The 14,763-nt window shown below is 34.0% G+C and overlaps 1 protein-coding gene across 2 annotated transcripts in view; it reads right to left on the bottom strand.

The window, feature by feature from the left end:
• The window catches only part of EPYC (epiphycan), an 84,285-nt gene that overhangs the window by 27,880 nt on the left and 41,642 nt on the right, over nt 1-14,763 (bottom strand). The window contains exons 1-2 of one of the 2 annotated variants that reach the window (XM_054238702.2): nt 13,264-13,289; nt 10,739-10,916 (exon numbers count right to left, since the gene is read on the bottom strand). In XM_054238702.2, coding sequence (XP_054094677.1) covers nt 10,739-10,903 — 165 coding nt within the window. In that variant the 5' untranslated portion in view covers nt 10,904-10,916; nt 13,264-13,289. Of the gene's footprint in view, nt 1-10,738; nt 10,917-13,263; nt 13,290-14,763 lie in introns of those variants that run through there. The other variant, XM_035257176.3, reaches the window with a different exon arrangement.

Raw genomic sequence — 14,763 nt, 5'->3', positions numbered from 1 at the left:
TATAATACAAGGTATGATATTGCAGATAATAGAAAATAATACATATTACATATATTTTACATAATATTTTGAGATAAAATTATTGTGCTAACACTTATATTTTATCTTTGTATGTTAATTTGTGTGCACATTATAGCATTTATTCATGTAAGTAACCTTAAATACTGTTAAGAAAAGGTAATGGATAAACAAATAGATACTTTATATCTCAGATTAGCTGCCAGGTCTAAAACCAATGACAGGGTCAAAAACATAATTTCTCAGCATATGCATTTTGTGAGTGAACTCACAGAAACTTATATTCCAATAGATAGCTACAGATCCTGTATACTTATATCTTGTGTGTATCTTTTTTAAGTTTCTCTACTGTGTTGAAACTATTTATAAGACTACTAGACCTAGAATGCTAAGGCACAAGAAGAGACTTGGTCTAATTTGCCTTCCCTAATTCTTGGCTCTCAGTAAAAGATCAGTTAAGTGTATCTAATGTGAACCCAAGCACAATGGGGCTTAGCCTTCATCATAGGCCAAGTACCATCCCTTTCTTTAAGGCATATGTCATTATCAGCACAGAAGCGTCAGTGGCTGTTAACTGAGTGAGTGATTTGATGGTAAAGTTACTCTCATTTATTAAACATTTGCCATGTACCAGGCTCTGTATTAAACAGTTAACATGTTTATCTTACTTAATCATCAAAAGGTATCTTTTAAATAGAAAACTGTGGCCCAAAGAGTTTATATGGCCTGCCCAAGTTTATGCAGTTTGGGTGACAGACCTGACACTTACATTGAGAAGTCTGACTCTAGTCCCTGTGTTATTCAGCATTATGACAAGATCGTCTCCCAGTGAGGAAATGGGTGTAGAAATGAGCAGCACCCAAAGCCAGTGGTGTCTCCCATTATTCTTTATAGTGTGTGTGTTAATGGTTATGTGCTCAAGTAGAGCCAAATTGGAAATAAAATATCTGTGCCTATTTATTCACTTAATTTAGGACACCCATTGCACCAGTCAATTGCTAATGAGAAAGCCCAGACCTACAGCAGATCATATTCAGCAGATAATATTTAAATTATTGGTCTCTTTTCTTTTGTTCTTTTTTTCTTTTTTTTTGGGGGGGGAGGAAGGCAGGAAGGAAGGGAATAAGGACGGTAGGGAGGAAGGAAGGGATGAAGGAAGGAAGGAAGGGAGGAAGCAGGGAGGAAGGGAGGGCGGGAGGGAGGGAGGGAAGGGAAGAAAGGAAATCAAGCAATGAAAGAGACATTGCCGACCTGGATCTAGAGGTTTACAAGTTGATTTCTTTTTTTTTGAGAGAAGAAAAGAAAAAAAAATAAAAATAAAAAAAAAATAAGTAAAGGAGAGGAAGAAAGAGGGAGAGTAAATGGAAATATTGCTTTATTTTGAAAAAAATTGGGTATTAATAATGGCCAATCAATGTTTCATTTAAACTAATGGGTGGGTGTGATGTGGTATTGACAAGAATGTATATTTTGTGTATTTGAAGTGGAGAGCTCTATAAATATTTATTAAGTTTACTTGTTCTGGATCTGAGTTCGAGTCCTTGATATCCTTATTAATTTTCTGTCTCATTGAATCTAAGGTGTTATCTGGGTGTTAGGATCGTTAGCTCTTGTTGTTGCATTGATCCTTTTACCACTATATCTTTGTTGCTTTAAAATCTATTTTATCCGATACAAGAATTGCAACTCCTGCTTTTTATTTATTTATTATTTATTTTTGCTCTCCATTTGGTTGGTAAATCTTTCTCCATCCCTTTGTTTTGAGTCTTTGTGTATCCTTGCATGTGAAACAGGTCTGGATGTAACATGCCGTTGGGTTTTGGCTGTGTCTTTTGATTGGGAATTCAGTCAATTTAAACTTAGGGTTACTGCCATTTGATGTTGACTGGCTGTTTTATCCATTTGTTGGTGTAAATTCTTCTTTATGTTGGTGCTCTTTACTTTTTGGTGTAGTTTTAGAAAGGCTAATACTGATTGTTTCTTTCTGTGTGTAATGCTTCTTTCAGAAGCTCTTGTAAAGCAGGCCTGGTGGTAATAAAATCTCTGAGTTCTTGCTTGTTCATAAAAGATTTTATTTTTCCTTCAGTTGTGAAGCTTAGTTTGGCTGGATATGAAATTCTGGGCTGAAGGTTCTGTTCTTTGAGGATGTTGAATATTGGCCCCCACTCTCTTCTGGCCTGTAGAGTTTCTGCTGAGAGATCTGCTGTAAGTCTGATAGGCTTGCCTTTGTGGGTAATCTGACCTTTCTCTCTGGCTGCTCTTAGTATCCTCTCCTTCGTTTCAACCCTGGTGAATCTAACGATTATGTGCCTTGGGGTTGCTCTTCTTGAGGAATATCTTTGTGGTGTTCTCTGTATTACCTGGGGTTGAATGCTGACCTGCTTTGCTAGTTTAGGAAAATTTTCCTGAATAATATCCTGAAGGGTATTTTCCAGCTTGGATTCATTCTCTCCGTCGCATTCAGGTACACCTATCAAACATAAATTTGGTCTTTTCACATAGTCCCACATTTCTTGGAGACTTTGCTCATTCCTTTTTATCATTTTTTCTCTAATCTTTTCTTCATGTTTTATTTCATTAAGTTGGACTTTGACCTCTGATATCCCTTCTTCTGCTTGAACAATTCGAGTGTTTAAACCTGTGCATACTTCTCGGAGTTCCTGTATTGTATTCTTCAGTTCCATTAATTCACTCATACTCCTCTCTAAGTTGTCTATTCTCAATAGGATTTCATCAAACCTTTTTTCAAAGTTCCTAGTTTCTTTAAGTTGGGCTACAACATGTTCTTTTAACTCACCGAAGTTTGTTATTATCCATTCCTTGAAGAGTGATTCTGTCATCAGGAGGCGCTCATTCTCCATCAAGCCTTGTTCCATTGTTGATGTGGAACTGTGATCATCTTTAGAGGGAGAGGCGTTCTGACTTTGAGTATTCTCAGCTTTTTTACGCTGGTTTCTTCCCGTCATTGTAAATTTATCCTCCTGTCATCTTTGAAATTACCAACTTTCAGATTAGGTCTCTTGAGTGGACGTCCAGGTTGTTAGTTCCCAGGGCCAGAGCAGCGGCGTTAAAACTGATGGTGCTTTTCTGCCCAGGATTCTCCTGTCGGGCTTCCTTCTTGTGTCGGTAGTAGGCGACTCTGCCTTCCCGGGGCTCCAAACCTCGGTCAGAAGGGGAACCGGTCCCGTTTACTCTGCGCCACGTCGAGGTGCCAGCGGAACCGCTGCGCCGACCACGAGAGTCGCGCTGGCGACTCGTGTGTTTCCACCACTGGGGGATCTTCTGCTCCGTGAGCGACCAGACTTTGTCTGAAAGTGTGGCGTCCTCTAGTTCTCCGCGCCTTCCCTGAGAGCTGCAATCCCGGGATGTTAGCGATCGGCCATCTTGGATCGTTCTCCTCTTTTGTTCTTTTAAGAAAAGCTTTTGAAATCCAGAATATTTGGACTTTTACTCAAGCACAGAATTAAGGTTTTCATTTAAAAGAAAACCTTAAAAGAGAGATAAATTTTGAGTTTATCTCTCTCTCAAGTTGTTCTACATAGTTGAATAAATTAATAATGAAGATACTTCCCTTTATTACCACTATGGCAACGATTGATTTCCAAAGGTGTTAGAAGGCTCTGCACTGTTTTGCCTGAGTTACTAAAGATGTATTTTTATGGGTTTAACCCACACTCATGTAGATATGTTAAGCGCAGTGGAATTCTGCTTTAAACAAGAGCCTGGTGCTCACATTTGTTTCTGTGATCTGCGTTAATTATCTAAAAGACTGTGACCATGAATACCTGGCAATGAAGCTGTGTCTTATTTTCTATTTTATCTTGAAAAAAGATGAGGAAGAAATGCATTTGGCAAAGATTGCTCAATCCTCATACTCCTGACAAAGCAGCTCTTAGTTCAGAAGGATCTTATTACCTCCTGCCCTTTTGAACACCTCGACATCCAAAGAGATGTCTGGATATTGTGTTAATTGTAATCACTTGAAAATGGTTGTTTTTCTGATTCTTAATAATCAAATGACTTAATTTCAGAGAAAGGAAACCTCAATATTGGACACAGCTCAAAGAAGTAAAGATTAAACAGAAAACACAGAAAACAAATGGGGTATTTTAGGGCCAAAGTCTTTCTCCTTTGGCATTAAAATACTCTGATTTAAATTTTACTCAGAAATTTACTAGATGGAAAACTCTGGGCAAAATTTCAATCCCCAGTTATTGTTATTATATTAAATGGTCACAATAATATCTTATTTTCAGGGTTAGTTATTTGATTTATGCTTGTGGTCTCATAAATAATACAGACTACAAATGTAAAGAAGGCACTGGCAAAGACTATCAGTGTTTGTTTTCCCAATGAGTTTCCATGATTGTATTTTTTGTTGTTGTTGCTTCAGTTTTTAAGATTCTAAAATACTGTAGCTTAGGATGAGAATTAAATAGTTGGACACTGTTTTTTTTAAAAGAATCATATGGGAAGTCGATCAGACAACCATATTAAAAGCTTATCTGCAAAATTCTTTCCTCTCTTTCTGTAGATCATCTTCAGTAAAGAGAGATTAGCTTTTATTTTTCACATACTCTGAAAAAGGATATTTAATTCAGGCTGATAGTGTTAAAGTGTCTTCTTCCAACATACGTGTTGAGTATGCAAACCATATGTATGAAGCTTTAAAATATACTGTATAACTTGTCCAAAGTAGGATGTATTTTTAAATATAAAGATACATATTACATATCTTTTGTCACCAGAATAGTGCAAATATTGCTAATATAAGTAATTTGTGTTCACAAAATTCAGAGACAATTTCCTAGGCTAATTATTCTTTAACCTTAATGCAGTCCTATACTGGTGTATTATATTTAGAAAAACTAATGCTAAGATACATTTTATATATCATTATCTAAAATGGACTTTGATTTATAGAAGTTGTCCAGAATTAGCTTGATTCTCCTCCTTAAACAATTTCTGGTGTTACAGCGCATCAACATATGTTCTAAAATTATTTTCTATTTTTTAAAATTTTATTTTTACCTTAAGTTCAGGGGGTACATGTGCAGGTTTAATAAAGGGCTATATCACTTGGTGCTAAGGTTTGGTTATTTTGCATTATACCATATTATAATAATGACAAATAAAAAGAAACCATTCCTCAAATTTTCATCGATGCAACTGCCTTTATTGAGTTCTCTACCATTACTAAAGCTTTGCTAAATTTAATTTTCATTCCTTTGAAAAAGATTCTAGAGTTAAAAATATTCATCATCTGTTATGGTGCTTTTATTTATAAGGATGATTTTAAACAATCTAGCTACTTTATCTCTTCATGGGGGAGAATTGGCCTCAATTTTAAGATCATTGTAGATAAATTGGAGGGAAAGCATCTCTCATGCTAGAATATTTTGACCAGTTTTTAACTGATATTCCTTAATTCATTGCTACTTTATTTACTGATGAATGCATATACCATCTCATTCCAAAAAGGATATGAGACAAATTTCAAAACAACATATGGTATGACTTTAAAAATATCTACGTAAGTAGTTGAGGTGACAAGAAAATAAAGGTAGGTGAAGATATATGAAACCAGAGAAGACAGAAATAAATATTGGGCTCCAGGTTGCTGAGCAGGCCAGCCAAAATGACAAGCACAGTCAGTTACCAATATAGAACCCGGAAAGCAAGCAATGGTTTTAGAAGTTGCAATCCATTCTGACACTGAGACCTGAGAGAATTTTTTGTTACGCACATCCACAAAGAGCATCGCATAGTGTCTTTGTAAATCCCATCCATGTCATCCTATAGCAAATAAAGTGACAACTCTATTGCACTTTGTAGTATAGCATTTCTTGGTGTTTATTGAATACACAGGGATAGTACAGGCAAAGTAAAAGTAATTACATAAGACTAAATTAATTAATGCCATACAGGTGAGGAGGAGTTTATTTATCTGGATGAAACCAAGAAAATTTTACTAGAGGAATGGATGTTGGCATCCTTCTGTAGAGCCTCCATAAATCTTAATATTGTTACCAAGCCCTTTGCTGCGGCATTACTGAGTATGGCTAATGTTGTTCTTTGAAAACAAGTTGAAGCCCCCTCCAACCTAAGAAATTATTTTCTGATACGAGAAGACAACATCACTATTATGATACATAATTACTAACTGTTCAATCTTTGGTCTACTTACCTAACTGCTCTTTGTCTCAAAATCCTCACATATTCAATAGGAATAACAATAACAATGTACAGTTTTGTTGTGAGAAATACATGAGATAATATATGTAATACGACTGGAACAGTACCTAGCACATAAGAGATGCTCACTCAAGGTTAGCTGTTGTTTATCAGAAAGCAAAAAGTCTACAGTTTTATCATATAGCCTATAACCAATTCCTATACGCAGCATTAGGGTAAAATAAAAGTATAGTAAAAACTGAAACCATTTTATGTCACACCAATAAATTTACCTACTGGGTAATGTATAGCACTCTGATGGCATCATTGGCTCTAAAACTTGCTTCTAATATAGAAAAAAGTGGATCATAGATATTCTAGAATATGAGAAATCACATAAGTCATCATTTTGGAATTATATTACTGCATATAATTTTCAAATGCAAATAATTTAATGACCCTTTCTCAACCACTAAGGCGGCAATAAATATGCCATCATTAGAAATCAACAAAGTTCAATTGAGATTCTTCGCCTGGGTTTGGGCATGGTTTGGCTTATTGGCCACCTAAATCACTAGACTCACAAATGCAACACTTGCAGTGGAATAATTCAAATTTGATTTTCAGATTAAAAAATACTTTTCAGTTTTTCCATGTCGTTTTGTTTTTTTTTACCGTTGCAAAACAAATTGCCATAAGCTTAGTAATCCTATACACATTCTTGCAGCACACAGTTTTTGTGGGTCAGAAGTTCAGGCCTGACCTGACTGGCTTCTCTTCTAAGGGTCTTACAAGGTCAAAGTCAAGATGATGACCAAGGCTGTGGTCTCATGCAGAGCTCAGAATTACTTGTGTCTATAGGTCTGAGGACCACATATGCTTACTGGTCATCAATTTCTCTCACCATTTATAGGCCTTCTACATTCCTTGCCAAATGGGCCCTTCTGTCTTTAAAGTCATCAACAGATAGTTGACTTTGCTTTGAATCTCTGTAATGCTTCAAATTTTGACTCTGACATCAAGATGCTGATTTAAAGAGCTCATGAGTTAGGTCAGGCCCTTTTAGATAATCTCCCTTTCTTAAGTTCAACTGCACCATACAGCATAGCCCAATTACAGGAGTGATATCCCCAAATACCCATGATGTTAAGAGTTATAGATGACATATGCATACTAGGGCATGCGCCCATTAGGTAACAGCTTAGGATTCTGCCTACAACATACATCAAAGGCCTTAAGAATTAATCTGCCAAAGCCTAAACCAAGTCTATTACACTGGTCGAAGATGCCAAGTCTTATAATTTATAAGAAACTGGCATATATCAAACGCATTGTTCAGTTCTATCCTATAAATTTATAATTTTAGAATCAAGGTTTTTTGTTCTACAGTTGAAATAAATTCTCTGCTAAAACAGGCAGAAACATACCCTTGCCACTGGAGATTTAAAAAAAATTCTGAAGGATCTCATTCTACCATTCTCCATGTGCTTTACTTACCATGGAGTTTTTTCATCAACTGTACCCTATATTGGTTATGTTAGTAGTATTTAGTCAGAAAGTTTCATATGAAATCAGGAACATTTGAAACAACTCACCTTAATATATAAAAATGAGATAAATAAGCTTACCAGAAGTCACTGAAATCTGGACCTCCAAGACTGCATGAAGAAATTCAGGTCCTGAGTAGCTATATTAATCAATCTGTTCACATGATCAGATCTATGATCTTTACTTCACATCACCCCATAAGAAATTGTGCACTATTTTTCTTTGCTTGTTTGAAAAGCAATTCATATTAATTTGTTAATATCTCAGCTAAAGTTTTCTAAATTTTGTTCCTGATGTCATCTTACTTTATCATATTTTTTATTTTTGTATTTCTTTTTTTCATGGGTAATGGATGAGTGAATTGGTTGATTTCTTGTTACTAGATCAACCCTATAAATATTTTTAAAAATATATTTACAGTTTTTATTTTAAATGCATTAGTTTTATTATAGCATATGTATTTGCTTATTTATATCTATATCTATAACATCTATCTACGAACTGATTTTTCTGATGATGAGTTCATCACCAAGGAATGTTAAGGGATAAGTGATATATTTCAATCAACCACAAATAATTGTTAGTGGCTCTCTGGATTCCTCAGTCACTGAGGATTCTAAGTTTGGTTAGAAGTAAAATTGCTCAGAAAGTACTCTGTGTAAAAGTAGAGATGTTTGTATGTGGTAAAGGCTGAAGTATGTAAAGGTGCAATGCTTTATATTTGGTATTTCACAAGAAGTTATTTCAGAAAATACAGATACAAAGGAAAGATTGTATATTAAATAATCTTTATATAGTTGTTTGTTAGCTTAAATTTCTTGATGTCATGAAAAATGTCAGAACCTCATAAGACTTCCTAGGGCTTTGTGAGCAGCGAAAATGATCCTGACAGTAAGGAATGGGTTAAAAGAGTTATGCAACTAGGCTAGGCTTAGTGGCTCATGCCTGTAATCCCAGCACTTTGGGAGGCTGAGGTAGGCAGATCATGAGGTCAGGAAATCAAGACCATCCTGGCCAACAGGGTGAAACCCTGTCTCTACTAAAAATACAGAAACTGGCTGGGCAAGATGGTGCATGCCTGTAGTCCCAGCTACTCAGGAGGCTGCAACAGAAGAGTGGCTTGAACCCAGGAGGTAAAGGTTGCAGTGAGCCAAGATCCTGCCACTGCACTCCATCTGGTGACAGAGCGAAACTCCATCTCAAAAAAAAAAAAAAAATAGTTCTGCAGATATAGTCATTTTTTCCATTTTGCCTATAGGAGCCAGGATCCCAAGTAGTATTTTTGTTTTTGTTTTTATTTCTATTGTGTATTTCATCATGTGAAAGGAATAAACAACATCCTTGAATCCATTCCCAAAACCGACTCAACATAGAAGATTCACTTACGGTAATCATCAAATCTCTCTGATCCTCTGGAATAGTTTGGGGGTAAATGACAAATAAGTTTGAACTAAAATATTTAATTTTGTAGATAAATTCAGAAATGTACTGAAACTTTTTTTAAAAAATATGTATTTATTTAGGAAGCTGAGGCAGGAGAATCCTTGAACCCAGGAGGCAGAGGTTGAGGTGAGCCGAGATTGTACCACTGCACTCCAGCCTGGGAGACAGAGTGAGACTCTTGGTCTCAAAAAATAAATAAATAAATAAATAAATAAATAAATAAATAAATAAATAAATAAAAAATAAATATATAAAGATATATATATATATATATATGTATTTATGCAAGATGGAAAAAGGAGCCAGGCAGATGAGTTAACTACTGAAAATTTTCATCTTATATTGTACGTTGATGCATCACATTGCAGATGCAGAAGTCACATAGGGCAAGATTGGTGTTAAGGACCATAAATTCTCAATATAAAATCCTGTTAACAAACAGAATCCATATAGTAAAAAATTCAAACAGTGAATATTAATAAAGACTTAGAAAATAGAGTCACAATCAAAAGTGCACAGGAAAAATGATCTGATATTGAACATAAACCTTTACTAAGGAGAGGAAAAATGGGAGGGAAAGATGAATTGAAGGTTGAAAGTAAGAGAGAAAGAGAGAGAAAGGGGAGAGAGGAGTAGACTTCTAAAAACGATTACATCATGAAAATCTGACTCTTGTATTTCATAAGGCAACATAAACAATATTGAAAAATTTTACTATCTTCTTAGTAAAGATGTATGTAAGTTCAATATAGGTTAAATATATGATTTCATCTAAATATTTCCTATCCTTGCCTATCAAAAGTAATTATTCTAAGAAGATTTAGACTTTAAAGACTTCTCAAAATATGTTATAATCCTTTACAGGTGATGTACTTTCTCTTTTTGTTTATTTATAGTTAATTAGCCTTTGTCAGTGTTGCACATTACTTACACTCCAGCATTTCAAGGTCTGTTTGCTTTCTGATTCATAAAAATTAACCTGTATCCTTTAGTTATATTTAAGCCTTGCATTTAATTAGGAACATGTCATATCAGATTTATGTAATGGGTTACATCCTTGCCAATTTCCACATTACTGCCAGAGAGACAATCAGTTATTTAAGGAAGCACATTCACTCTTCAGATACAGTGGAATTCCAAACTGTTGTCCTTTCTCTGTATTTTTAGTTTCTTCTAATTTGATTCAATCTCTCATCTTTCTCCTTTACCCCAAATGTTCCTCATCATTGCAGGTGTACAATTTTAACTCTTTTCCTTGCTGATCAACTTTTACTAATTTTCTCTGTTCTAACTTCATAGAAATACATTTTTATATTCAGTTTAGCAACAAAATTTCAAGGATATAACATGAACTTTAGAAAAGCAAAAGACTGTTCCAGTATTAACCTCCAGAAGGTTGAATGTGTTTTGGAGAAAAGGTTAATATGAAATTATTAACATAAAATATTTCTACTTATAAAAAAAGAACAATTCTAACATCCATTTGAAGAGAGCAAATCCCACTCATTCCTCATCTCATACTTTTAAAAGTCTCAACAGTAGGAAGATTGATTACCTCAACTCGATCAACAGGTATGTTTTCATAGTTGTATAAATTATCCAGGTCTTCTAAGGTGGCATCATAGGTTTCTGAGTCATAGTTGATGGACTCTAGAGTTGGGGCAGTCACAGCAGCATCCAAGATGACAAGTCCCAGAACAAGTCTTGCTAATGTCTTCATTTTCCCAACTTCCCTAATTATAAAATTTTAAAATGCCCAAATGTTAAATTGAAAACTTATTAATAGTTTGCACTAAATAGAAATGATAAATTAGTGTCAATATCAAAGAACCCAAGCTGGTAGCTTTCCTTCCATGGATAATTTATAAACATAAAACACAAAATCATCTTACTTCCTAGGACCATTGCTGTCAGATATTCAAATTCGTTCACAAACCTGTCTCTGATTTTACTGTGGATATTTTAATTACAGTAATATTTTATTTAGTTTAGTTTTATTTTATCTTATAGGGAAAAATAGAGCTTATTCACAAAGCTTTTTTGACACCTAAGAGTTTTACCATTTGATTAAATACTAAGACCCTTCATCAACTCTGGGATATGGAGTTGAAGAAGATGAGGATGAGGATGATAATGATGATGACTGCTGCTGTCATACTATTTTATAGGTGAAGAAACTGAGACAGAGTTAATACAACTAAGACATACACAAACAATTCCAATTTGAGTGGTCTGGGGTGTAGCTTGGTGGGTTTTAAAAATAATTTTACAAAACCTAGGACTCATAACTGTTTCTTGTACATTGAAGCCTAAGAACAAAGTAACAAAGTTTTGTTTTGTTTTGTTTTGTTTCTGTTACTTCTTTGTAGCCTCTGGATATATAAATACATACATTATTTAATATGCACATTAATATTTCATGCAATATTTCTTAAAATGTTTCTAATGAAATAGAACAGAAAAAGTTTTCCTTTAGTTCTTACTATTTTATTTAATTCTTACTATCTAAGATTTGAACTCAGAACCAATAGGAATACATGTTTAAAAGGCACTATTTGGCAAGATTCCTTTGTATGCCTATGGGATTATAGCCATCTTTGTTTTTTAATTCCTTAATAAGCACAATTCTTATTTTCCATTATAACATTATGCTTTCTGAGGATTCAATCAAAATCCTATAATTTTAATTATTTTTTTATTCTATATATACTCATTTGAATACATTTTGGTTTAGAAAAACATAAACACACTTTATGTTTAGTTGTCAACATTTAAGTTAGTCTTATCAAAATGTTACCTGGTGATCCTTTATTGTGTAGGCAAGTATTGTAAAATTCTTTATCAAGCATGTCTAATTTTGAAAGGTTTTATATCTTGTGCACACTTCTTGGGTTTGCTTTAAGAACGGTACCTGTGGTGTTAGTACTTATGCATACATATAAAAGGGAATTCATGATAAATATTACTTTTAAACTTGAATGCACTGGCAGACAAAATGACCTTCAGTTACTTGAAAGAAAGTCTTTATGAAGCAGGTTTAGGCAGAAGGATATGAAATTCCTCTGAGAATAAGAAGCAGTACAAGGAGCTCCTTCTTAGCCCTTCTATGCTTTCTTCAAATAAATTTCTTATTCATACTGGATAAACTAAGCCTCTATTTCAGTTGCCTTTGCAGAAGTCTTTGCAGGATTGCAGATTTGGAACTGTTCTAGGCAATTACCAGCAAAGTCCTACTTAATAAAGCAGTGGGTTTGCAAATCTTCCAGGAACCATTCTCCCATAATCAAGTTGGTAACATTAAAAGAAGCCACTACCAACTTAAAAAAAATATTTTCTTTATATATTTCTGGCAGCTTCCATTGTTCAAAGAAATTATACACTTGCTGACCATTTTTTTTTACTTTATGATATATTTAATTACCTATGGCTACATCTCAGAGTTTATTTGCATTTTTGCATTGCTCCTAAAGCTATCAGCTTTAAGGCAGTCTGTATGAATCTTAAAAATATAAACAGTATCTATGTTAGTTAAAAAATTTATATTCCTTTCTTCAAATAATTATATTAGCATTTAATGTAGTTTTCAATTGAAACTTTAATTTTGTGTTCACTTTATACCATTTCCTAATATTTTAAAATTTGTATATTTAAAACTTTTAATATATAAATATTTAATGTTATGTAATCATCACAATACTTTTAAACTCCTGAAATTTCACTATTTCCTCACTTTGCATAATATTTCAATTAATATCAATCAATAGTACTTGGCTATACTGGCAAAGTATGTGGTCTGTGTCAGGGCACTTGACTTAAGGCATATATTGGAAACTACTATACTTTTATTGGCATCTGTCCTGACTATTGAGATCAACTATTTGCTATATGTTATTAATTCCTAAGCTATTTCAAAGTTTTGGATTTTCCAAGAATAATATAAATACAGAGTCAATAACAAAAAAAAATCCATTGAATCAAAGTTCACCAGAAGATATCAAGCAAGTTGAATTATTTTTTAAAGGTTTTTATAGTAGGGAAAAAAGTCTCTGACCCAAGAAGAAAGCAAGTATAAACACTTACCTTTGGCTCTGACTTGGTGAAATGGCACAAAGTGACTGAGGATGCAGAGCTAGTGGTATTTGCCCCTGACCAATGGATGTGAATTCTGGTCTGTGGGAGGTGGAATTTATAACACTCAACTTTCTGTTTGCAAAACCTAACATTGAGAAATACTTCTCAGTCTTTAAAAAACCCCAAATTATTTTATAGTCACTCAAACTAAGCAGTAGAATCCAAATCACACAGTATATAAAGTTCTTGAAATTATGTTCATGGAGTTATAATTGCCAAAATGTCACCTTAAGATTTTTAAATGGAAAAAGTTGGATTTCACATACCTCATCTATAACAAATTCACCAATTAAGAAACGAAGTTTATGTATACAGTGATACAATAGATGGATATTTCAGTTCTAATAAGAAATAATTTTCCCGAAACTTGAAGTCTTGAATTGTTTTCTTCACTTTTCACTAATGTTAAGTGAAATTTGGTAAATGTTGCAGAAACCTTGCCTGTTTAATTTTGTGTAAGTAAAAAGAAAAGATATCCAAATTATTTTAATTGCATGGAATGCTTTGATAGCAAATCAGTGAACAATGAATATTTTGCATAACTTTAAACAAAATTATGTCCAGAAGTAATGCATAAATATGATCAGAGTATTTTGAAGAGAAAGTGGGTTCTTTTTTTTAAAAAGTTATTTTATCTATCATAGATAAATAAATCAAATTACACATTTTTTCCCTAGAATACAAGCTTTATTTTATACTCTTGTTAACTTACGGTTTGTAAAACTAAACTTTATTACAGATATGTAGAGAAAAATATATGCTTTATATTTTTATATCTTAATTTTACATTGGATAAGTCTTCGAGAAAGATGAAACTTGCATCTTGTATTCTGGTATGCGTTAGATAAATCTGGGAATTTGGTTCTCACTTATGCTTCAGGAATCTTTTTCTTCATGCCCACAAGTGAATTGCTGTATTGAATTTTGAAAGCGGGATTACACCTGGGCCAAGTGATGGGAGAGAAGAAGGACTTTCTTCAGGATTCTCTCATTCCCCTTTCTGCAAATGTCTTTGCCTATCTATCTATTCAGGGCATTCTCATTTGTCATCCCCCATCAGCCAACCCTGTTTCCAAATGATTTGTTTTTTGCATGCATTGTTTTTCTCAGATATCATTTGATTTGGAACAGAAGCAGTGATAATGGATAATGTATGAAGCCTACCAAGATCTCTCCAAAAATAGAGAGGTCATCTTCGAGGCACGGATGTCTTTCTGGCATCCATGAAGTCTCACCGCATCATATAAAGGTCACTTTTAGAAGCAGTGCTGAAAAGATGCCTGAATCCGAGTTTCTAGGCTGGTCCTTTCCAGCAGCAAGGTCCACGTGGGATGTCAGGTGATTTCATATATGATTGTTAATTTCCTCAGCACATTCTTAAGCAGAGTGGTTACCACTATTCACAGATGGGAAAACTGAGAGTCAGCTATTAAATGATACAGAACTAGG

This window comes from Callithrix jacchus, chromosome 9 (assembly GCF_049354715.1).
Source record: "Callithrix jacchus isolate 240 chromosome 9, calJac240_pri, whole genome shotgun sequence".
NCBI lineage: Eukaryota > Metazoa > Chordata > Mammalia > Primates > Cebidae > Callithrix > Callithrix jacchus.
The sequence above is the reverse complement of the archived record's forward strand: the minus strand, read 5'-3'. Positions and strand labels throughout refer to the sequence as shown.